The sequence below is a fragment of the Microplitis mediator genome, chromosome 8 (assembly GCF_029852145.1).
Source record: "Microplitis mediator isolate UGA2020A chromosome 8, iyMicMedi2.1, whole genome shotgun sequence".
In the NCBI taxonomy this organism is placed as follows: Eukaryota; Metazoa; Arthropoda; class Insecta; order Hymenoptera; family Braconidae; genus Microplitis; species Microplitis mediator.
Genome location: NC_079976.1, coordinates 23,037,309 through 23,064,386, shown reverse-complemented (window position 1 = coordinate 23,064,386; position 27,078 = coordinate 23,037,309). Strand labels below are relative to the sequence as shown.

The 27,078-nt window shown below is 32.4% G+C and overlaps 2 protein-coding genes across 3 annotated transcripts in view; one reads left to right on the top strand and one right to left on the bottom strand.

Moving 5' to 3' along the window:
• Positions 1-27,078, bottom strand: part of LOC130672781 (differentially expressed in FDCP 8 homolog) — a 66,024-nt gene that overhangs the window by 15,400 nt on the left and 23,546 nt on the right. The window lies entirely within an intron of this gene.
• Positions 770-20,230, top strand: LOC130672783 (odorant receptor 22c-like). The gene is made up of 9 exons (XM_057477511.1): positions 770-965; positions 1,028-1,147; positions 2,736-2,853; positions 2,926-3,190; positions 3,275-3,409; positions 10,954-11,044; positions 13,525-13,661; positions 19,822-19,954; positions 20,033-20,230. The coding sequence occupies exons 1-9, from the start codon at positions 822-824 to the stop codon at positions 20,078-20,080; spliced, it is 1,191 nt and encodes a 396-aa protein (XP_057333494.1). The 5' UTR covers positions 770-821; the 3' UTR covers positions 20,081-20,230.

Genomic DNA, 27,078 nt, shown 5'->3' with positions numbered 1-27,078 from the left:
ATAAACAGCCTCTGAGACTAATTTACCTTTCCAATATTTCCGCTTTTTAATATTACTTCCTTCCATAATTATTAGCAACAACAATTAGCTGACATTCTTCACTGTTTACACACTTATACACACTACCACATAGTACTCGTATTGGACTTCTGAGCGCCAGCTAGTAATAAACCTTGTGACCAACAATACTACACAAAAAATTACTAAACACTAGCGCGCTGTTGCCGAACTTCCGCGTTTATTTTTTAATCACTTATTTTATTAAAAAAAAATTATTTGATTAAAAAAAAAATTTTTTTTATGATTCAATTCAATAATAATAAAAATATACTGTGTTAATTCTTAAAACTAAGTCAATTTATAATATATTTTATCAATGAAATTTTGGTGTCTAGGAGTTGTAATCTTCCGAGAATACAATAGAAAATCTACGAGATCCCGTGGAAAAATAATCGGTCTCGAACCTTCTTAAGAAATTCATTAAATATTCTTCTATAGAAAGCAGAAGGTATAGAATCTATAGTCACTGGAAGCTCTTTTTCTACCCTTTTGTATTGAAACAATTAACTGTATATATATAGTGTCAGACGTTAAACTTTTATAACAGCCAGTAATGAATCCTGTCAGCCAAAAAATGGTGTTACCGTAGCAACAGCATATACACAAAGGCGAATAATTGCCCGTTTTATTAAAGGCAGTAATAAAACTGCCCATCAATGTCATAAAAATAATGCATATAGCAACCAAAGTAATTAAAGTAAAAAAAGCATCGTAGTTGGTAGATACTTTCTTGAACGTCAGTCTCATAAAGTCCGCGAACAATGGATATTTTCGAAGAACCCTTCTACAAAATGATTAAGAACTCTTCCCATGTAATAGGCCAATGGCCGTATCAGTCATCACGGCAAAAGTTTACTATAGTGACTCTTATATGGATTGCATTTTTCATGCAATTCATTCCACAAGTATAATAAATTTAAACATTTGTTTTAGAAACATTTTTTTTTTTTCATTAATTTTATTACAGATTATAGCTATTGTGATACATTTAGATGATCGAAATGTTCTATTTGAAGCATTTTCGTCAATGGTGATAGATATCGCATTTATTGTCAAATATTTCAATGCAATTTATAGAGCAGGCCTGGTATGCCCATTTACACTTTTTTAATTATTTTGGTTTACTCTTCGGAGTGTGTATTCTAGATGGAGATTTTTGCGACTATACAAGGGAATCAAACGATCTAAGTCGACTTGTTGCCTGAAATATTTAAAAATCTGTACACAGAAAGAAAATTATGGCAGCGGTTCCCATAATTTTGTGAAATTTTATCCTATACCATAATAGGAATTACGACCATAAATTATGGGAGCGGTTCGTATAATTATAGGAATGTTTCCCATAATTATAGGAATAGTTCCTATAATTATAGAAATGGTTCCTATAATTTATAGGAATACTTTCTATAATATTATAGGAATCATTCCCATAATATTATGGGAATGGTTCCTATAATAGTATGGGAACTATTCCCATAATATTATGGGAATGATTCCCATAATGCAATTGGAATGGTTCCTATACCATTATGGGAATCATTCCCATAATACTATGGGAATAGTTCCCATACTATTATAGGAACCATTCCTATAATATTATGGGAATGGTTCCCATATTATCATGAAAAAATTAATTTAAAGAAGTGTGGTAATGACTTCTACAATACACAGAAATATTATTAAACATAAAAACAAAAATTCAAACATTGAAAAGAAAAATCGTATTTGGCAAAAAAACATTAAAATTTTTAACAAGAATTTTTTGTCAGCACAAAACATTCAAGAAAATTCAAATTTTGGGAAATTTCTACACTTTTGTGCAAAAAAAAAGTTTAGTGATATTATAGGGATGGTTCCCATAACATTATGGGAATAGTTCCCATAATATTATAGGAATAGTTCTTATACCAATATGGGAACCATTCCCATAATAATATGGGAATGATTCCCATATCATTATGGAAATGGTTTCCATAATGATATGGGAATGGTTCCCATAATATTATGGGAACCATTCCAATAATGGTATGGGAACCATTCCAATAATGGTATGGGAATCATTCCCATACTATTATGGGGATGGTTCCCATAATATATGGGAACCATCCCTATAGTAGTATAGGTACTATTCCCATACCATTATGGGAACCATTCCAATAATGGTATGGGAACCATTCCAATAATGGTATGGGAACCATTCCAATAATGGTATGGGAACCATTCCAATAATGGTATGGGAACCATTCCAATAATGGTATGGGAACCATTCCCATATCATTATGGGAACCATTCCCATAATGATATGGGAATCATTCCCATACTATTATGGGGATGGTTCCCATAATATAGGAACCATCCCTATAGTAGTATAGGTACTATTCCCATACCATTATGGGAACCATTCCCATAATGCATAGCAATACTTCCCATAATTTTCTTTCCGTGTAGACTTATTTCAGAGAAGTCATAAATTTAATTTTCAAATTTATTATCAGATCATTCGAATATACTTTACTGAAAAAAAAAAAAAAACTAGTGAAATTTAGCGACAATATGGATCTTTTGTTTCCTTAGTACGCACAAAAACTAAACCGATTAATTCGTATTGATGTATGAAATATTTTAATTTTATTACATGGAAGATATTAAAGTAATGATTCAGTTATTAAATTTAGATGAAAGAATTATGGGACTCTATTAGATGTGATTGGACATTACTATTAAACGATGTGGAAAAACGTACACTACAACATCATGTGAACCTCGGCAATTTTTTTTCAATTGGATATGCAGGTAATGATCACCGTACATTTCGGAATCAGACGTAAATTTTATAATTAACAGTAATTTATAATTTTTACGAAGGACTTGCATACATGTCAACAACAATTTTTGTGATAGAACCGATTTTTCCGAGAATTGTAAATATATTCGTGGAAACAAATGAAACTGTTCCACTTAAATTGGCTCTACCGTTGGAGTACATAATAATTAACATAAATAAGCATTACTGGACAATGTTAACTATTACAAATATTTTTGTTTTCAATATTATAGTTGTTATTATTTCGTGCGACATTGTGTTAATCACCTTCGTGCAACACGTTTGTGGATTATTCGCAGTTGTGGGGTACTATCCAAGTATTTGATGTAGAACATAGTTGTTATTTTTGCGAATCACTATTCTCAACTAATGGTCAGTATGTTTGAGTAGATGTCGACTAGAAAGTACACCATTCGATGAAAATTATTCGAAAGGGCGTAAAGGAGAAGATTATTTGTCAAACTCGAACGATATTGCTTACGAACATTTAGAGTCTTGCATAAAGGGCCACAAGCGAGCTTTAGAGTATGTGTGATAATTTATAACATGTATACATATTAGGATGCTTCGTTTGAAATGACTTTTTTTTTCCAAGTCCCATGTCAAAATATCATTGTACACATTAAAAAAAACATTCTCACCAAAGATGAGCTCTTAATTTCAATTTTAAGTACTCGCTAAATGAATTTGAAATTTTCCCATTTGATTAACCTGAAATTTTAATTTTATTTTTTCAATTATCTATAGCTTTACGGCATTTCAAGGTATTTGATCGACCATAGGTGGAAATCACAGAGGAATCGTTCGTCTTTGAAAGTGCTTGTAGCTAATTCATGTTTTGTAACCGACCTCACCGGTAAAAAATCTTAAAGCCAATTTTTTCTCAAATTTCATGGTTTCTTTTATTTTACTCACAAACCATTAACTTTACGACAAAATTGTACAGGACTATTTTTGTAGAGAATTTGATTTACTACGAAAGAAGTCATCTAAGCCATTACCGTAGAGCTAGTAGTTTTCGAGATAAATCCAATTAAACATCTCAAAATTTGAAAAATCGCTGTTTTATCCAAGATTTTAGTACTTTTTGGTAAAATTATGGCCGAAGAAATATATAACATACCCTGGTTCATATATCATCAAAAATATGTCATGTAAAAAAAAAGGCCATTCGGCAGCCGAAATGGAAGGTAGATTTTCCAATTAATCTATATAAAAAGTTTCTTCCATAGATATCTTGTGATATACGTTAGTGTATAGTCATGATATGAAATTAAGCTTGTGACAGTGCGTTTCGACTTGAAATCGAGCACCAAAGCCTAGTTGAGCCTACGGCCATCTATTTGGATAATTTTATGTCAATTGACACTCTCTAGTCACCCGGGGCCAGGTCAGAGGCCCCCTAGATCGAATTCTATTCAGACGATAGTGGGGTAGTTCCACCCCCATCCAAATTTGTTTTATAAAAGGGCCAGCAAGCACTTGCTAACTCTCTTAGTCTGAGTCTTTTAGCCTCCTGGCCTCTTATCTCTTAGTTTCTTGGCTCTTGGCCTCTTAGCCTCTTAGCATCCCAGGCCCTGGCTACCTCCCGGGACTCATTACAGTCATCTTGAGTTCCGGACGCTTAACGAAGTGCCTCGAATATTCTATTCGTCTAATTTTACTCGTCTTATATTGTATAAAATTTTCCCGAATAAGAGCAAAGTTTATTAAGTTAAGTGAAGTTAATTATAGTTTAATAGACAATAAAGTAAGTGCAATTTAGTGACCAATAGCACCAAGTTATCAAGGAGTCCGCTGGTGGATCTTCCCCGAGGTGTTGGTTTACTACATCAATCAACTTTGAGATGGAACGTTGTCCATTGTCGGTGAGTTAACTACAGCATCATCTCAAGTAAATCGCTGGTTTTCCTTTTTCTCTCCAAGTGTTTTTCGTTGGTAATATCTCGGCCTCCATAAACTTATTGCGTATGGGGATCTTAAATTTCACCTGTCCTATGTTGTAAATTAAACTTTCCGATAATTTTATTATTCAGGGGAAACTGTATTCAATTGGGGATACTTGGTTAAATAAAATTTAATTGATACACGGAGAAAAAAATCTGGTAATATTCGGTAATTTTCAAATAAAAATTACTATTTCGCCGAGGCAAACTTGAAACGATCCAATAATGTGGAAATTTTCCTTTTAAATGAGTAAAAATTATAATCGCTTAATCCTATGAATTACTAATTTATAAGTCAAATTACTTTAAGTTTTAGAGGACAAAACTAAAGCATTCAATAAAATTTACCATTTGATTTAATAAAAAATCTATCTTAGAATAAAACTTTCACTGAGACTGCTATTGAATTTTTACTAATCCAGATAGTAAAAATTGTCTCCTTGTGTGTAATAATAAATTTTTTTTCCAACATATATATCTATATACATATCGTCGGAATGTATCTGTATATATATTTATGTCTATATCTCAATACCTATTTAAAATCCACCATCTTTTTTTTTTTTTACCACTGTGGGATTCGAACCTACGCCTTGCGATTATTCCAGTTAAAGTGCAAGCATGCTAACCACTCAGCTACAGGTACCCTTCCAATTTCTCGAAGTATATGCCAAATATGAATAAAATACAACGCAGTCGATATTATATTTCTCGTATTAAAAGTTACAGGCAAATAGCAATTTTTACCCGCTAAGTAGCAATTCACGTTATCGATGTTTTAAAAACTGCAATACCTCAACAAAATTTATTTGATATTATAATTTTTAGAATACCAGAGTTCTTTTTACAATGTTTTCAGTAATAGTTTTAAAATGTTATAAAATAAAATTAATAATCTTACAAATTGTAATAATCAGGATATAAATGAATAATTTTTGCGAAATTCATGTAAACATAACTTGAGTCATGAGTGACTTTTCTGTTGTTTCCAAATAAAAATCACTATCTACTCTATACTAATATTTTTTCTGCCCTCCGGCCGGAAAGTGGCAACTTTCGGGCCGCTGCCCTAAACGAAGTTGCGACTTTCCGGCTTCGTCGAGCAGAAAAATAGTATACGCACCTTGGCCAGTAAAAAAGAAAGCCTCAGACCACATGTTTGTCAGCCTCGGCTTCGCCTCGGCCAACAATTACATGTGCTCTGAGACTTTTCTTATTTTACTGGCCTAGGTATGTAATATACTATTTATTTTATGTACTGAATTTTATAGAATAGATAAAAATAAATATAAGTTTTATAGTAATTTATTCTTAATGATTTGTAATATTCAATTTATACTCTTACAAATGTTTTTAACGCAGAATTGTGATATTATCAAAGAGATTTTTGAATTTTGTTATTTCCAGAATGATTATTGTAAAATAATTATGGATTATTACCATTCTTTATCCAATTTTTGCTAATCTGTATTATGACTTTTACAAATCGTAAAATTTACAATACTGATTGTAAGAATCAACAAAAAAATATAATTTTCCATTGATAATAGTAATTTTTGGTTTGCGATTGGAAATTTCTCTTAGGAAAGTAATTTTTATTTGACGACTATAATTATTAGCTAATTTTGAGCTGCGCTTTTTTCCGTGTACGTTATTTATTTCCTCTACTTTATTTTCAACCAACCCCGTAGAATTAAGCTTTATTTTCCAGCCGCGTGTCCGGTCAACGACGGAGCGACCCGCGTACCTGAGTGCGAGCTGGCAACCATAAAATGTTATACATTCATACGCTACAAGCTAAATCAGTAACTAATAAATCAAATAATCAAAGATAATAAACCATTTATTTAGTAACGAGGACTCTTGGCTAGCGGACACGAGCTAGTCAAGGTCACCCGTTATAAGCTCGTTTTCTAAGAGTGAGGTTAAGAAAAGACAACGACTATTTTTGATGGAGAACATCAGATAGTTGATTTGACAAAACATTGTATAGGTAATGTACCAAACTAACCTTCACGTAAACAAAGTATAGGAAATTTAATTAGTATGATCTTAATTGTAATCGCTATTACGATGGCAAGATCAGTTATAATTATAGGACGTACAGGTACGATTGAAACATCATAAGTGATAAAAGAAATCCTTTTAAAATTTAAAGTAGCTGTGAAATTTGCAGGTTATTTTCTTCGCAATAAAATACAACTAACGAAATTGGATTATAATGAGAAATGCTTAAGTTATGTGGAATAAAAAAACCATATTCCCAACATTTTTTGATTTCATTAAAAATTTCAAGGCTATCAAATTATTGGAAGAAATTATCAAAACAAGAAGCTTGAGGTCATAAATTAAAGCTTACTAAACAAGCTTTAAGAAACTTTTTACGGAAATTGTCTATGAATGTTGGTTTTGAAGTTATATAAGCTTTTGCAGTGATTAAAAACTGATTTTTACAAAAAATCATGAAAATTTCAAACAACCATAATTTCAATACTATCCAAACGATTCAGCCCATCTTTGAACTTGATCAAGGTAATCGCCTATAGAATAAGTGTGAAAAATTTCATTAAGATCCGATAAGAACTGTGGGTGCTATCGTAATGACACGACCAGTGATAATCATAGGGATTAGAGGTACATTTGATACATCATAAATAATAAAAGAAATACTTTTAAAATATAAAATAGCAGTGAAATTTACAAGTTATTTTGTGCACAATGAAATACAACTGACGAAACTGGATTATAATGGGACAAGCATAAGTTATGTGGAATGAAAACCATATTTTCAACAATTTTTGATTCCATCCCTAGCGGATCCGAATTACGGTAAATACAGTGATTTACCGTAATTTACCGTAATTTACGACGTCTAGCAGAATTACCGTAAATTACGGCAATTTACCGTAAATTACGGTAATCTACGGTAAATTGCCGTAATTTACGGCGACTTTGCGGTGAAGCTGCGGTAAATTTGCGGCAATGTTGCGGTGAACGTACGGTAGTTTACGGTAAAAATGCCGCATTTTCGCCGTAAAGTTGTGGTAACAGTGCAGTACTTTACCGTAGAAGTTTTGTTAAATTGCGGTATTTCACCATATAATTGCGGTAAATTTGCTGTATTTTACTGTAATGTGAAGCTTTTCACTGGAATGTCAGTTGATAATCGGATATTTGACTGTAAACAACTGTCTTTACTTGACATTTCGGTACCGTGTCTTTAAGATTTGGTATTGTGTAGTGCTGGATATTATTCAAATCGTAAAGAAATCTGTTCTCATCAGTGTTGACCGAACTTTCAAATTGTAGATCTACATTGATATCATTACAAGTATTTAGATAACTTAGATTTTCTCACATTAAAGGTATAGATTAGAATCTATACAATTTAATCATTTTTTAATTTTTCGATCTACTTTGATTTTTTCTAATAAATGTAAAAAATTAATAATTTGATCTACATTCATCAATATAGAATGCCGTATTTTTATTCCAGTATATTTACGCTATTTTTCCCGTAGTATGATCTTATTTTGCGGTGTTAGATGTTACCCTAGCAGATTCGAATTACGGTAAATTACAGCAATTTACCGCAACTTACCGTAATTTCGCCGAAAATCTACGATAATTTACCGTAAATTACCGTAAGGTACGGTAATTTGCCGCAATTTACGGTAAATTGCGGTAAATCGCGGTAATATACGGTAAATTACCGTAGATTTTCGGCGAAATTACGGTCAGCTGCGGTAATTTACGGTAAATTGCTGTAATTTACCGTAATTCGGATGTGCTAGGGACTAAAATTTTCAAGGCTATCAAATTATTGAAAGAAATGGTCTAAATATAAAGTTTAAGGTCATAAATTAAAGCTTATTAGTCAAGCTTTAAAATACTTTTTACAGAAATTCTCTATGAATTTTAGTTTTAAAGTTATATGAACTTTAAAAGTGATAAAAAACTGATTTTTTCGAAAAATCGTTAAAATTTCAAACAGCCATTTCTAAACTAATCCACAGATTCAGCCCATCTTCGAACTTAACCGTGGTAATTACACATAAAATATGTTACGTCCGATTGATTTTTATAATTTTCAAAATAATTTTTTTTTATTCATAAAATTTTTAACATACAATGAGCCACGCATTCAGCAGAATACCTGCTAAGGGAAACCTCAGTAGGGAGAATAATGCGTGCGCCGACTAAAATGGAAAATATGGAGGGGCCGGTGAGAAAATTTAGGGCTCAGAAAACAAAAAGGAAACTCTCGTTCTCTTCTGGCTGCGATCATCGGAGTGTGCACAAGTTTTTTTATATACAATGAAGAAAAAGAAAAGGAAAAGAGTTAGTTAAACGAGTATAAGTACTACATCATGTATTCGCACAGAGAAAGCAGGTACAATTAAAATATTAAATAAATTCGAAATGTTCATTTAATTATATCAGAATCACAAAATAAAAATTCGAACACGTGTAGTTTAAAATTAAAATGTTATATGAAAGTTGAAATGTTCAGTTAGTTATATCAGAATCACAAAGTTAAAATTCGAGCATATGTAATTTAAAATTAAAATAGTAAATATATAATTTTGAATCTTGTAAATTAGAGTCGGCTGACTAGCCACCTAATAATTTATTTTCATAATTTTGTTGTTAATCGGAGTCGGCTGACTAGCCACCTGTCTTTGGATTATAATTGAAATATATTTGAATCAGGAGGTAATTCCAACATTGTAATTAGAAGCATAATCTCTAAACCTCAACATTTTTGTAATCGAGTTGATAATATAGTTAAAAATTAAGATTTAAAAATCGTTTTGTTAAATAAAAAAATAAACCTATCCTCTTTAATAAAAGATCTCTGGGGTTCCCGGTCTATAGGCTTCGGCTTGGACCAAATACCCACAAAAACATTAAATTTATGTCAATCTGACATAACAAATAAGTGTAGAAAATTTCATTATGATCGGATAAGAATTGTAGACGCAATGTGTACAATGATATTTTGACATGGGACCCGGAAAAAAAATCGGTCTATCGGTTAACCCTGCGGGCCAGCCCCAAAACTTCCCGCTGTTGTCGAGCTCGTTGAGCTCAAAAACATTATTGTGAATACATTTTCGAGCTCTTCGAGCTCGAAAATACTTTTGTATGCCATTGTTTTCTAAAAAAACATTTTTTAGCATTTATATTTCCCACGATATCTCGCGAACGAATTAACCGATTTTGATGGTTGAGGCGGCAATCGACGCGTTTTATTAAGTTCTAGAGCTGATTAGATTTTAAAATCGAATGATTCAATTTTTCTGTAGATATCTGGAAAAAAATGTTTTTCACTATTTTTTTAATCAACGATATCTCGTAAACGAATTGACCGATTAAGACGATTGAACTGGCAATCGACGTGTTTTATTGAGGTCTAGAGCTGATAAAATTTTGGGAATGATTGGTTTAGTCGTATCGACGATATTTGCAAAAAACCGTTTCCTACTGTTTCTTTCGTCGGTGATATCCTTTTTAACGGATTATCTGATTGAGACGTTCTTGGTGGCAATCGAAAGCTTTTGTCGAGTTTTAGAGCTGATTAGATTTTGGAATTGATCGATCCAACAGTTTTCACAATATCCAAAATAACGAAAAAAAAAATTTTTTTTTTTTTCGTATTTCTTAAATATCTCAGAGTTTATTTGACTAAATGGTCTACAATTTTTTTGAAAATCTAAGTTCAGAAGATACCTTTCGAATGCCGCAAGAACCATCTGAATCGGTTCATTCATCAAAAAGATATGAGAGGTTTACACCCACACACACACACACACACACACACACATACACACACACACATACATACATACAAACATACATACATGCATACATACATACAGACATCGCTCTGAAAATGTCAGAAGAGCACCCTAGGACCTTCAAATGTCGACATATGATAAAAACTCGGTTTTTGAAAATCGGGGTGAAACCGATAACTTCCCGAATTTTTTGAAAATCGTCGATTTTCTCAACGGGAAGTTAAAAAAATAGTCATCGCAAACGAAGTACCCTAATACATATATAGTTATAATAACTACAAATTTGTTGTCGTAAATTAAAATTATACACATGTTATTCAAGATATGCGGAGCGTCTCGAAAGTGCTTATACTTTAAGTAATGGAATATTGTCTGGAATGAATGCGCCAGTTATGAGTATTACCGGATATCTGGTAATTTTATTAACACCCCGATAAAAAATGTTTAGACCCAAGCATATATGATTGGATCCAAACAGCCAGATAAGCTTGGATCCAAATTTTGGCGCGATCCAAGCGGATCCAAACAGTTCTGACAATATCCAAAGAGATCTCACTATATCTAAGTATATCCAAACAGATCTTAAAATATCAAAAGAGATACAAACAGATCTCACTATATCCACGAATATTTAAGTGTATCCAAGCAGATCTGCGTAAATGTCGATCTTTAAAGAAATCTACATAGATTTAAGCACATACATCTAAAGAAGTTTCACCACATTCTAATGAATGCATGTATAAATATATTATACTTTAGACCATTCTAAAAACAATATCTACTCAGATTTTGGATCTTATTGCTATTACCTCTTAATGCTTTTGATAAACCTATGCATAACATATATCAAAAGTCAATTAATATTTAAGTTAAAAAAATAGATGAATACTTTAGAAACATTGATACTTTTATATTCAATTATTGACGTTTATATTCAATTACATATAACCAAAAAAATTATGAATATTTTCGTAAACTTCTATCTATTACATGGGACTAAATATATTTTATTCACCTTAATCTATATACACTGAAAAAAATCCGGAGTGAATTGGGAGTGAAATAAAATCCGAATTCACTCCGGACTCACTCCGCCACTCGAAGTTCCGGAGTTTAAAAAAAAATCACTCCGCATGCGGAGTGAATTGGGAGTTTTTTTTAGCGGAGTGATCTCGGAGTGACGCGGATTTTATTTCACTCCCAATTCACTCCGGTCCGGAGTTTTAATACTCAAATAAATTTATATTAATTTATATTAAACTGCTAAACAATGTGTGTGTGTGTGTGTGTGTGTGTGTGTGTGTGTGTGTTTGCGTGCATGTGTGTGTTTGGTGTGTGCAGGTGTACAAAATTGTGCGTGTGTGCAAATTTGTGCGTGTGTGCAAATGTATGCGTGTGTGCAAATGTGTGCGTGTGTGCAAATTTGTGCGTGTGTGCAAATGTGTGTGTGTGTGTGTGTGTGTGTGTGTGTGTGTGTGTGTGTGTGTGTGTGTGCAAATGTGCAAATGTCTTCGTGTGTACAAATGTGTACGTGTGTTCGAATGTGTGCGTGTGTGCAAATGTGTGCGTGCGTGTTTGTGCGAGTGCGCGTGTGTGCCTAAATATGTATGTGTGTATGTGTGTGCATATCAGCTGATCAATAATGTAATGGGCGAATTTTTAATTCGATTTTATTATGTGGAGTTATATTTTATCAATAATATTTTCAAAACTCCGCTCCGGAGTGAATTTCACTCCGGAGGGATTAAATTAATAAAAAATTATCTACTCCGCGAAAACTCCCCTGCGGAGTGAATTTCACTCTGAGGGGAGTGAATAATTAAAAATTCATTCACTCCGCATTCACTCCGGATTTAATCCGCATTCACTCCGCGAATTTTTGACAGTGTAGTCAAATGTAAACAGATATAATACTACCAATGTGCAATAATTTATTTTCAGAAATATTTATATCTGCTTGGATAAAAATTTTTAATTTTCGTATATTACTCAGATATTCGTGTATAATTAGACAAAAAAACTCGGTATTTAATGTCTTATTCGCAATAGAACCCCGTCAGTTCGACGATTCAGGAGCCTTACCTGTATTTTAATATTATTGGATCTGACCAAGTATGACTACATATAGACACACATTTTTGGATATAGTCATAAATTCTTGGATATACGTATATCTGCTTGGATATGAATTATTTTTGCATCTATATGCTCACATACATACAGTTGGGTCAGAGCAGATATAACTATATGTACTTATATATGCTTGGATATAAGTATATCTGCTTGGATATAAATCTTTATATCTGCTTATATATAGTTGGATCTGAGCAGATATAACTTTATGTACTTGTATATCCTTGGATATGAGCATATCTGCATGGATATCAATTTTTATATGCTCATATATAGTTGGATCTGAGCAGATATACTTATATGCTTGGATATGCGTATATTTACTTGGAGATCAATCTTAATACATCTCTATATCTGCTCATATATGATTAGATCTGAGCAGATATAACGAGATCCAGACATATCTGATTGGATCCAAACGTTTTTTATCGGGTACGTTCAATATATTCATCGAAAACCGGGCTACGACAGAGTACTCGAAAAATTATAAATCATTGAGTAATTCGTATTTCACATTGTTTAGATTTCGAATTTCTATTCTAATTTGTTTTTAAAGTTAGAAAATAGAAAAATTCCAGCTCACGGAATAAACACGACTGAGTCGTGTACTACACAAGAACCAGTCGTGTTTCAAATTTTTCGTGTATTGGATATTAATTTTTTCCGAATAAAATTATCAAAATTGTACTGTCTACGGTACTCCGTGTCAAATCCCGGTTTCCCCTGTTTATGTATATATCTATATCAATGAATTTTTCAGATGATAACAGAACTCAGTACAATTGAGCAGTTACTGAAATACGCAACATTTGCCATTTCTCAGATGTCACATCTCTTTTTTCTATGTTTTATGTCCCAACAGTTAGCAGACATGAGTTTACGAATCCAAGAAAATATGTAATTATGCATTGATCAAATCTGCACTATTATACATGGAAAGAATTTTCATATGAATATTGCTATCCCTCGCGGATTCGGGGTTACTGTGAAATCACAGTGAAATTACAGTGAAATCAATTTTACCGTAAGTTTACTGTGTATTGATGGTAATTTCATAGTGAATTCACAGTCGTTTTGTGCCATTTCGCCACTCTGGTTATATAGTAATTTTACAGTAATTTTATGGTAGTTCCATAGTGATTTCACTTGTGATTCTTTCGTAGGTTTACAATTAAATTACAATACTTTCATGATAATTTTACTGTCGATCAGCTATCGATTTATGGTAACCCAACAATGGTAACACTGAGGCTTTATCATGGGTTCACAGTCAGTTTATCGTGATTTCACTACGAATTCACTGTGATTCCATAGTAATCTGATAGTGTTAACTCTGTGACTTTACAATAGTTTCGATAGAAATGGAATTAAAAAAAAAATAATATCAATTATTTCATAAATTCTCCTATAATTATTTGTAAGTTTAGCAAATATTTGGGCACATATGTATTTTATTTATTATAAATTTAGCTATTTTAGGAATTTCCGAGCGAAACTTTATCTGTAATTATCTAATTTAGTTAATTTTATAAAAGCTTAAGACGGTAAAATTCTTCAGAATTATGAAAAAAAATAAATAAATAAAAAAATTGAATAACTTTTTTTTCAAAACTGTAGAAATTGAATTTAAACTACTGCAAAAAATAAAGAGTACATCATTTAGATTAATATTTCAATAGTAAATATTTATTATTTATCATAATTTAAAATAAAATATTCTTAAATTAAGAAAACTTGATGATTTACAAATGAAGGCAAAAATTTTTTTTTTATAAATATCGAATTCTTTTAATTTTATAGTATTTAATAAAATAATTTTTCTTATAGCTTAGTCTTGAGTATATATAGTATTGAATAGCATGAAGTAACAGATTAAATATTTAGTTCTGAATGCGTGTGGTGGCCGAGCGGGCTAAAGTACATGACTTAAGCTGCTCTCAATCGAAGGGTCGGCAGTTCGAGTCCCATCATGCGTTAAAAAAAAAAATAAAATTCCTTCTTTACCGAGGGTAAAAAAATAGCATTTAATCCTCCGGAGGAATCACATAAAGTCGTACAAAGGGATAATAAATAATTTTTTTAAACAAGAAAAATTATTTATTGAAAAACCAAGATTAGGATTATTGTTGCTATTATAATATTATTATTAATTTTATTATTATTATCTTTGAATCAATAAATATAGGATCTCAATATTGCCCCTAAATCTCGATGAAAACTAAGCAGATCCAGAATTAAATGATTAAGAAATCACAGTAATATTACTGTCAATTCAGAGCGATATTATTGTGATTTCACGAAGAATCTATAGTAAGACTGCTGTGAAATCACTATATGATGACGGTATTATTACCGAGAAAGCATGACTGAAACACTGCAGATCCAGGATAAACTGATAGTGAAATCACTGTAAACACACAGTAATACCACTGTCAACTTACAGCTATACTACTGTAAATTAACTGTAATGCTATTGTGATTCTACTATGAATCGATGGTGAAATCATCATAAAATTACCATCGGATGGTAATAAAATCACAGTAAGTAAATGGCACAAAATCACAGTGATTTCACTGTCATTTCACCATGCACGGAAAAAAAAATTCTAGTTAAATTTACAATGCTAACATCGTAATTTGTCCGATTAATTATTGTATTGATGGACTAGACTTTTCACATCGTAATTTTTACGATGTAGGGTTGGAAGTTTCATTTAAGAAATAATACTTCAGACAAATAATACGAAGTCTTAAGCTCTTCAATATAAATTACGATGTAACATCGTAAAATTTGAAGAGAAATTTTAAATAAAAGATTAAAATAATAATCGTTCGGCAGTTGGATTCGAACCCGAGTCCTTTCGAGTGCGAAGTGTCCGACGCCTTGGACCACTCGGCCACTGAAGGGCCTACACTATATATTGTTTTTAAGATCCATATAAACGACTTGCGGAGGACCCAGTTACTATTTAAAAAGTACGATGTAACATCGTACTTTTTATAGCTTCCATCGTATTATAACAGAGGCAGCACTGTAATATTTATTTTGTTAAAAAGTAAATAGAAATATTAAATGTACGAATAAATATAGTTTTTAAAGTATAACTTTTATTTATTTTTTTTTACGATGTTAAATTGTAATTTGTGCAGTAATTTTTAATCCTAAAAGTCTTCGTTAAAATTACGATGTTAAATAGTAAAAAATATAACCCACATAATAAATTTTGAAATAAAACATTTAAAAATTGACATTGATAAAAGTCTAGTCCGAGATTACGATGTTAACATCGTAAATTTTGGTAGAATTTTTTGTCCGTGTGGGTTCACTATCTTTCCACTATGATCTCACCGAAATTTCACCATGATTTCGAAGTAATTCCGAATCCGCGAGGGAATGTTATTTATTCTAAAAATTACTCTAAATGGAGTAATCTTGGGCCATTACGACTTTTTACTTTCGAATTACGAAATTTCACTCTTTCAGTGAGTAAAAATCAATCAGATTGATTTTTACTCACAATTACGAGTAAAAATTACACCTAGCGGCTGTCTAAATAAATTCTCTCTAATTCAATTTTTACTCGTAGGTTATGATGAAAAGTTGATGATTCATTTTATAAAATTTATATTGAATTACAATAAAAATTACAATTAATAGGCAGAAATGTCCATAAAAATCTAAAAACCATCTAATTGCCCTAGAATATGACTTAAAATAAATATTTTGAAAAAGAATTAAAAAAAATTACTCTTATTGTGTTGAAAAAGAAAAGATACAAATTTTTTTTTTAATTTTAAAATAAATATTAAGTTATAGAGAGATACAGAGATCGTCTTTTTTTCCAAGCCTACATTTGTATGCGTAACATGTAAGTTGGCGCGAGCAAAATAAAAGACATTTAATTGAGGCCGATATTAACCGATGATTAACGAAGACTACTGAAATATTACTCTGCAGTTTAGAGTAAAAATTACTTCCATAGATAAAAAAATCTTATTCGAGTTATAAGCAATTTTTCATCAAAAAGTTAATGGGTTTAAAAGAATGGTATATTGGGGAGTAAATATTAATCGCATGGAGTACGAATTAATCGATTAAGATGAGATATTCACAATAATCGATAAAATATAAGACTTTTAAAAAATTACTCAGTAGTAGAGTAAAACATGGTCTAGCAACGTTAATATTTAAAAAAAAATATTAAATTTAAAACAAAAAATACCAATTTTTTGCAACGGCCCAGGATTACTCGAAATTACAGAGTAATTTTTATCAAAAAATTATTTCCGTGTAGATTGCGATTTTTAGCAGATTTCTTGGAAATCTAACTAATCCATCTGTCCTCATGATGGAATTTTCAAATAGATTGATGACTGGTAATTTCGAAAACTTTCGAAAATTATTAATTTTTTTTCGAAAGATCAAAATATTCAGTTTAAAAAGAAATAATGAGAAACCTATTTTCGTTTTCACTGTAGAGTAGCCTTTTTTATTTCAATTAAGCATTAACTTTGTTAATTATAAAGTATAATCTAAGCCTTATACGATTTCTAGTAGATTAATGAAAATGTTTACGTCAACAATCGATGATCAAGATAAGTAATCGTTTGCACCTACTACAGTATACACTCAACAAGTAGTTTGTAAAAATAGCAACATGATGTGAACTTAGTGCGCACCCGGGAAAAAATGATCAGACCTGACCATGCCTGTTCATGTATGATCAGGCCTGAAATTAGACCTGATCATGCCTGTTCATGTATGATTAGGCCTGAAATTAGACATGATCAGGCCTAATCATACCTGTCCATGCCTGTTCATGTCTGAAGCGTTAAATACAGTCAGGTCTGATCATGCCTGTTCATACCTGTCCATGCCTGTTCATGTCTGAAGCGTTAAATACGCTCATGCCTGATCATACCTGCCCATGCCTGGTCATGTCTGTTCATGCCTGTTCATGTCTGAAGCGTTAAATACGCTCAGGCCTGATCATACCTGTCTATGCCTGTTCATGCCTGGTCATATATGTTCATGTCTGTTCATGGCTGTTCATGTCTGTTCATAGATCTAAAATTTTGTTGACCAAGAATCTATCACGTATAAGATTTTTATAACTTGAAGTTCATACGAAACTTACTTTTCAACTAAATCTCTTAGGTCAGTGGGTAGCGAGTTACACTTTCAAGAGCAAGGTCCACGGTTCAAATCCTGCACACGCCCGAATTTTTTATTTTTTTTATTTTTATAGCAATAATTATATACATGTATAATTGAATATAGTTATACATAATTATATATAATTATATAGGGCCATTTTTTATATATAATTTTTTTACCCGGGTGGGCACGAACAGACATGAACATACCTGATCAGACCTGAACATGCCTGATCAGGCCTGGTCAGGCATGGCCATTTTTCATGTCTGATCAGGCCTGAAGACTCATGCCTGTTCATGTCTGATCAGGTCCGATCATTTTTTCCCGGGCAGTAGCAAGTTACTGATAAGCTCGCAGCCTCGAATTCAACCCTCCCTCGATCAATTCGTTGTTCCCAGAAGTCTCTAGTTCTTTTCGTATTTCGATTGGTCTGTCAGTGGGAGATTGATCAGATTTGAAATAAACTTGAGTGGTTTAAAAAAACTAAGTCAATTTTTTATGAATTTTTTTAGTCGACCGTACTGATTATTGTCCAGATAGTTGGGTAAATTAATGATCGTAGAAGGCTTAGAGCAATACATGTTAAGGGGGGAAATACGTGTAGATGGCCGTTTTCGAGCAGATTTTAATCAATTATTTTAAGGTATAAAAAATTAATATTATTTATTCAAACTTTTGGGTTATTTTATACATATATTGAAGAGTAAAAATTTACATTTACAAGAATAAAACTTATAAAGTAGTAAAGATATCAGCTGATACATCTCGTAGGTTGTCGTCCGACTTCGCAACTGGTGTACATCATGGAGGCCATAATTTTTATCCGAAATCAATGCAACAAAATTATTACTTTTTTTAGACATGTATCTTCTATATAAACCTCATTTTAAAGAAAAAAAAAAAAATTTCCATTTTTTTGACGGCTGTGAAAGTAAGTCATGTTTTTTTACCTTTTTTTTGTTTATTGTTTAGTATAAAAAAATTAGTTACAATGAAAAAATTGCTTCTGATTGAGGTTCATATTCAGCACAATTATGTAAAGAAATAATATACTAAATTTGAAGATGATTGGTTAAAAATTTTTCAAGCTAGAGTGTACACTAGTTCAAAAAAACTAGTTTCAAGAAAAACGCGTTTAAAAAATAAGTGATTAAAAAAGTTAAGGTGACCGTCTTTTTTTTCTCATACAATAATTTCTCGCGACATAAATTATCAGCAATAATTTCTTGTTCGATATTTTCTCAAAGGCGAAATTTCTCATTGTCAAAATCTATTTGGTATTATTAATTATTATTAAAATTAATATTTATTTAATTATGAATTTTTTATGATAAAGTGATAATAAAATATTTGAGAAACTTTTAAATGATAATTTTTTGCTCTGTGAGAATTTTTTGCATGTGAGAAATTTTTGTATGAAAAATTTTTTATGAAAAATTTTTGTTTCGATAAATTGTTACCAGTAAATAAAGCCACGGTGCCAAAAGGTTAATATAAAGTCGTATTAAACGAATTGAAACAACTTACGAATTAATCAGCTATTCCAGCACCATATTGTAAGCCTTATTCAGCTTTATATGCTTTTATATATAAAAATATATACCTGGAAGTATATGAATGACTACCTACTCGATCCTAACCGACCGCTCCGTTCAGGTAATTATGTTCTCGGGCGCTGTACCGAGCGCACTTACTGAACCGCTTGTAACTTTTGAACGAATAATAATTTTGACCTGAAATTTTAACTGTGTATTTTTCAATAGTTTTACAAGCGATTTATGAAAAAAAAAAATTTGGAATTTTTTCAAGCCTCTACACGTATTTCCCCCCTTAATTAATAATTTTTGTATAATCAATTAAATGTTCCTGACAACACATTCAAATAATTATATTTCACAGAGGTAATGCGACATGGTACAATAACTCAATCAAGTCACAAAAATTGCTAATTTTGATGCTGAGGAGAAGTCAAGTCCCCTGCAAGTTGACCGCTGCTAAACTAATGGATTTATCTATTGAAAATTTCGCACTCGTAATAATCAAAATATTTCTATTTATTATTATAAGCTATTCTCATTCTTTGTAACTTATGTTTACGTTTATCTTACAGGTAGTAAAAACATCTGCATCATACATCACGATGCTTTTGTCGATGTAAAAACTATGCCGAATAAATTTGCTAAAATAATCGGACCTGTTTGAGAGAGAAACTAATAATCTTATAACGAGGTCCTACTGTATTTTTTTAACATGAAGTTGTTAAAAACTTGTTGTTATAGTGAAAATAAATAAATAAAAAAATATTCTTTAACCAAAAAAATATTTTTTAACCAAAAAAATATAAAGTTGCCCATTTATATCAGTACAAGATTTAGTAAAAGCTACACCCCAGAGAGGAAAGTACCACGGGCCCAGGCTTGGCCCAACTTTGTAGAACCTTGGGCCAGGCTTGTAAGCCAGTCTTGGCCCAGCCTTGGTAGAAGCCTGGAATGATAATCTCGGGCCAAGCCTGGTTGCCAGACCTGGCCCAGGCTTCCAGGAAACGAATAAATTTAATTTAAAAAAATTTAGTATTATTAACCTCGTAGAATTCATGATCATTAACGTTTTAATTATCTAAGGGAGGTAAATGACGTGAAAAAAACTCGGTGGAAATTCTGCTGGACTCTGGGCCCGAACTGCCGTCCTTCTGATTACTGAGTCCGAACGGTAGCTACTGGACGAACCTACTAACGTTGAACTGGTACATTTATATGATCTACTTATATAAACCATAGGTATATCCAAACTTGGGTAATCCTACCTTAGCCCAAGTCTGGGTTGCCATTGGACGGCCAAGGCTAGGTTACCCAGTCTTGGCCCAAGCCCGGGTAATCATTGTAACGGCCAAGGCTAGGTTACCAAGTCCTGGCCCAAGCCTAGGCCAATATAGGTGTGTCAAAGCTAGGTTCCCCAGTGCTGGGCCAAGTAGGGGCCCGTTGTTCAACTCTGGCAGCTCCTGTATGGGCACTTATTTTACGCTGAAAAAATCTCAACAATAGTTGATTTTAGAAGTCATTTCTAAAATTTCTTCTTGTTTCCGAATTCACGAAATAGTTATTGGCGTAACTAGTAGGGTAAGTGATTCATAATGTGTCAGCGCGATGCGTTTAGCACGAATCGCAGGTGCGCAGGCACGAACGAAGCGAGTGCATACTGCGCACCGGAGACGAGTGCTAAACACATCGCGGGTGACGGATTATTACTTACCCTACATGTTGCGCCCATAGTTTTATTCAACTCATATGCGCTATTCACGTTTTATTAATCGCCTAAAAAGCGAAGTCTCAATAGCTGTTTAGTGACATGGTAAAAAAAAACATTCGGCATCACAACCTTGGCTACTCAATGGGTAACAACAGGGAATTGTAATTACCCCATATTCAGTAAGAGCTTGAAAGATAGTTACGTTTATTTTCATTACGTCACAATGGCCGGGATAATAGACATCTTTATTGCGTTTTGTCAAATAATTTTTCACCAGTCGGTAAACGGCCATTTAAGGTTCGCATTTTAGGCATGATAGAACGTGAATAGCGCGCATGACTTGAATAAATAAAATTTGAAGCCTCTTGGAAATGAATGTGAAAAAAATAGTGTAACAATGGAAATACATTTATATATTTTACTATTTTGACCCTGAAAATATATTGGTTATAGAATGAAAGTCTTATCCAAGTTATTTTACTAGACAGTAAAAAATTTTTTGCAACTCATGGTAAGAAAGAACGTCTCTGGTTGGTTAAAAATGACACTACAAAGAATAAATATCGCGAAGAATGTCCACATTGTCCGTGAAAAATGATCAGACCTGGCCATGCCTGTTCATGTATGATTAGGCCTGAAATTAGACATGATCAGGCCTGATCATACCTGTCCATGCCTGTTCATGCCTGGTCATGTCTGAAGCGTTAAATACGCTCATGCCTGATCATGCCTGTTCATGCCTGAAGCGTTAAATACAGTCAGGTCTGATCATGCCTGTTCATACCTGTTCATGTCTGAAGCGTTAAATACGCTCAGGCCTGATCATACCTGTCCATGCCTGTTCATGCCTGGTCATATATGTTCATGTCTGTTCATGGCTGTTCATGTCTGCTCATAGATCTAAAATTTTGTTGACCAAGAATCTATCACGTATAAGATTTTTATTACTTGAAGTTCATACGAAACTTACTTTTCAACTAAATCTCTTAGGTCAGTGGGTAGCGAGTTACACTTTCGAGCGCAAGGTCCACGGTTCAAATCCTGCACACGCCCGAATTTTTTATTTTTTTTATTTTTATAGCAATAATTATATACATGTATAATTGAATATAGTTATACATAATTAGATATAATTATATAGGGCCATTTTTTATATATAATTTTTTTACCCGGATGGGCATGAACAGACATGAACATACCTGATCAGACCTGAACATGCCTGATCAGGCCTGGTCAGGCATGGTGATTTTTCATGTCTGATCAGGTCTGAAGACTCATGTCTGTTCATGTCTGATCAGGTCTGATCATTTTTTCCCGGGTATGACAAATCTACACTTCATATATATTGTGGTCCCAGTAAGAGAATAGACCTCGAAAATTACCCCCTCCACCAAATATTTGTGAACTGCGCATGCGTGTAGAAAAGTGGGAGAACATTTAACACATCTAGAGTGGGAGTAAAAACCGACAACACCCGAAGTCCAATCTCTTGTTGGGATGACAACATATATAGATATACTATTCATTAGTCACTAAATGATCCAACAGAAAACTCAATCAACAGCCGTCTCGAGTTAAAACAACGGAAAGTCCCAAACTATAGAAAATCATCGTACTGTATTTAATTATAATGTACAATTCACTATATGAACCTTGACTCGAAACTCTAGTTATTTTTGCTGAGTATCTATTTATTGAAAGCAATAAAAATAATTTGAAATTATTATAAAAATCAATTTAATCATATTTAATTGTTAATATTATTATTTAATAATCTTTTGCATCAGAAATAATACAGGAGTTAATTTTATATTAATAAGATTGAATAATATTTTAGGTTAATTAAAAAATGAAATTTATTGCAATGTCCTTTTTTACCAATAACAGACATTCTTTCTTACCATTCGATGCAAAAACTATTGTGACGGATTGAGTGGGAAGGGCTTTCGACACTCGTGTGTTGACAACACTCGCCTAACGGCTCGTGAACCAATCACACTCGTTGTCAAAAGCACCTTCCACTCAATGCTTTAATATACTATTTCAAATTCGTCTAAAGAAAAAAGTCTGTACTAAAAATTTGGTGTTCACTATTGCACGCCTCGGAAGCGAAGCGGAGAGGTTGTGCTTTATAACCGACCTGTCAAGGTCACACGATTTCCACTTATTAAAGTGCATATTTTTTTTTTCTATTACTCTTACACATTATGAAAAGCACATCAATATAAAGCTGAAACACTAATAAATAATCCTGATACTTTTTTTAATTTGTCTAATATGTATTAATATAAAAAAAAGTTCATTAAAAAAAATTTATCGTGGACGTCCATTAGTCTGTGGTTCAAAAAAACGGCGTGGTACGGATATCTCGAGAACGACTTGACGAAACTACTTAATTTTTTTTTCAAAATTTTCAGAAATAAGCAAAGAAGGTTCCTTTCGAAAATCACTACTGTAGGCCTTCTCGTTTTTTTAAAAATAAATCATTGCGGTTAAAACCGGCAATCTTACATGTAAACAAACACACACTGCCGCCATTTTTCATTAGGAATGTTCTCCTTATTTATTTTTTTTTTACTTTTATTACCGTATATTTACCATGGAAATTTCTATGGGAAAAGAGCGGGATATTCAATTTTATTCGAAATTTAACTTTTTAAAAAAAACATAACATGAGCGTTTGAGGCGTGCACTTTTGGATTTTCCAAATTTTTTAACATTTTTAACTTCCCGCTGAGAAAACCGATGATTTTAAAAAATCTCGGGAAGTTGTTGTTTCCACCCCGATTTTCGAAAGTCGAGTTTTCATTCGATGTCGACCATTTGAGGTCATAGGAAGCTATCCTGACTATTTTCAGAACGATGCTCGAGTGTCTGTAAGTGTGTGTGTGTGTGTGTGTGTGTGTGTGTGTGTCTGTAAGTGTGTGTGTGTGTGTGTGTGTGTGTGTGTGTGTGTGTGTGTGTGTGTGTGTGTGTGTGTGTGTGTGTGTGTGTGTGTGTGTGTGTGTGTGTGTGTTCAAGGAGTTCGAAAACAGCGGGAAGTTTTGGGGCTGGCCCGCAGGGTCAACCGATAGACCGATTTTTTTTTTTACACAAATCAATAATGTTAAAACAACATAAAAATTTGTGTGAAATGTTGTTCTAACACACAGTTTTGTGTTAATTTTTACTGTGTATTCAAAAAATTCAGATTCATGTTATAATTGGTTTTAACTAGTCATCTTGTGATATTTTGAAAAATAATCAGATGTTAACGCAAAGTGAAATAACAAACGTTAAACAAACTCGAGTATTTTATTTTGTCTTTAAAAAAAAATGGTAATGGTAATAGTCAAAGAAATATGCACGAGTATAAACATTATTGTATTAACTTCGCTCTAAATGAATCGTAATAGCGAAGAGATCGAAGTTACCCTGGCAACGCTATGTAACTACAAAGTTTTAGCCCTTTGACGTACGACTAAAGACAGCTATTAAAATTTCCATCATTGTCATTGAAATAAAACACAAGGGGGAAATTAAATGAAGTTAAATGTATATAAAAGTATATACCCGATATGAAGGGAAGAGAGGTGATGCGTTAGAAGTTATAATAGTTGCCAGTACAATGGACATCTACGAGCGACCCTACTATAAAATAACTAAAAATTTTGCTTCTCTTATAGGACAATGACCTTATCAATTTTGACTACAAAGTTTTATATTAGGATCTGTATTGTAGAACTTATTTTTCTTTCAAATTATTCCACAAGTATTTACTATCACGTCTTAAATAAATCAACCAATAAACTTCGATTATTTTATATTACTTGACAGATTATTGCTCTGGTAGTGAATTTTGATGATCAAGACTTATTACCCATACGGAGTCGCCCATGCTCGAAAAAAATCTACGATCGACCGAGGCTCGGCTACCAATGCTCGGTCGAGCGTCGGCGCTCTATAATCAGCCTATGACTGTGACACCATCGGTAACCGAACTATAGTAATAACAATGAAATCCGATCATCAGCCGATTCTCGGTCGACGATATGATAAATTTTGTTTTGCGCATGCGCACTAAATATCACATCAGCTATTTTTAAGCATTATTTACCTGTATATACTTTTCATTAGACCGAAGCAATTCTTACTGAATATAACAGAAAATAAATTTATCGTTGTGATTAAAAAAAATTTTGTAATTTATAAAATCATGTCTGACCGTGTAAGAAAACATCGGGCATTATAAAAATACATGGACAATACATCTCAACCGCCTAATACACCCTCAGTGTTAATTGTTAATGATCATATTACAAATGATCGTGATCATGATAATTTACACAGTGAAACAATTGTAAATAATGTTGTAAATAAAGAATTTAATTATAGTGTATTTAATAGTAATAATGGAAGTGACATTGACTGTGATATTTCATGTAGATTCCGTATAGAACATTGTCCTAGTGAAACAATCTCTCATAATATGCCTATAGTGAAACAAGTTTTTGGATAAACAAACAAGATATCCACTACGAGCACTTCGTTTCTTATATCAGAGCTCACAGGCGAGCTTTAAAGAACGTCTTATAATGTTTTGAGACAGTCTATATTAAAAGTAGTTAGGTAAATTAATCATTTCGATTCATGTGTTTTCGCAGATTTGCTGAACTTATTGAAACAACCTTTTGCGGATGTTTCGGAATAGTGGTTGGATTAAATTTGCCAGCTATGAGTATTACAGGATTTCAGGTTGAGTTATTTTTGGATTAACCGAATTTCGATACCCGAGTCGAAATATTAAAACCCCATCTGAGCCTTGTAGCGCCTGAACCTTTTGATGTGGGTATTTGCCGCCTCGATTTTAAAACCTTTTCAACCTAACTCGCCTGAAATTCGGGTAAGGAGGAGTGAACTAGGGTTTAGTTCGAACTTTAAAACTCTGTTTCATCCTAGTACGCCTTAAACGAGGTCGAAAAAGTATGAACCAGGGTTTAATTTGAAATTTAAGACTCTGTTTCAACCTACACTAGTCGAACCTGTAAATTTTTGTTTAGGATGAAAATGGGATTAAAACTTAGAAATTATTTTTCTTGTAGCATTGATAACCGAATTTCGATAAAGTCATCAAAAGTTATAACATAGTTATATTTTTAGATTAATACACGCTCAAATTCAATCCAAGATACTTTGAAATATATCATGTTTACAGGAGCTCAAATTCTACACTTTTTTTTTGACTGCTACATGTCACAAAGATTTACAGATATGAGTACCCACATTCAACATTGCATGTATGTATTATTTTAGTGATGTTATTTATAGAATAGCAGATTTTTGTTCATCAGTTACTACAACTAGTCTAACAAACAAACTAATTAGACCCTCTTCTGTGTTAAGTGCATAATTTCACTCCAGTACAAATAGATAATTTCATGTTTGTAATAGAAATGGAATTCTTATTTACAGAGCAAAATGGTACGAAAATTCAGCAAAATCAAGAAAATTGTTGATCTTATATGATGCTACGAAGTCAAGTTCCTTATAAATTAACCGCAGCTAAAATAGTAGAATTATCTATCGAAAGTTTCGGAATGGTAAAAAACAAGTCATTATAAACTTTTCCAATCCCATTTGGTTGTTCTCATTTATTTGTACAGATGGTAAAAACAGCTGGATCATATTTTACAATTCTCTTGTCGATGCGCTAACGCATGATAAATTTTTTATTTTATCGACGAAGATAAAAAATTATTCGAATGAAAATAAACAACAACGATTCAAAAATGATATCCTCTTTGCTATGCTTCAGATATCAAGATTTATGTGAAACGGATCATGAATTATTATAAGTTGAATTAAGGTGATACTTAACCCACACGGAGAAATCATTCTTGTTTGAAATACTGTAGTGTCATATTGAAGATG

Bases quoted from the DNA above. Each gene is read 5' to 3' on its own strand.
- LOC130672783 (XM_057477511.1), top strand. From the start codon at position 822: ATGGATATTTTCGAAGAACCCTTCTACAAAATGATTAAGAACTCTTCC. The intron at 3,410-10,953 runs GTATGTGTGATA...ATGTTATTCAAG, and splicing joins GGCCACAAGCGAGCTTTAGA to ATATGCGGAGCGTCTCGAAA. The intron at 13,662-19,821 runs GTAATTATGCAT...TATATTTCACAG, and splicing joins TTACGAATCCAAGAAAATAT to AGGTAATGCGACATGGTACA.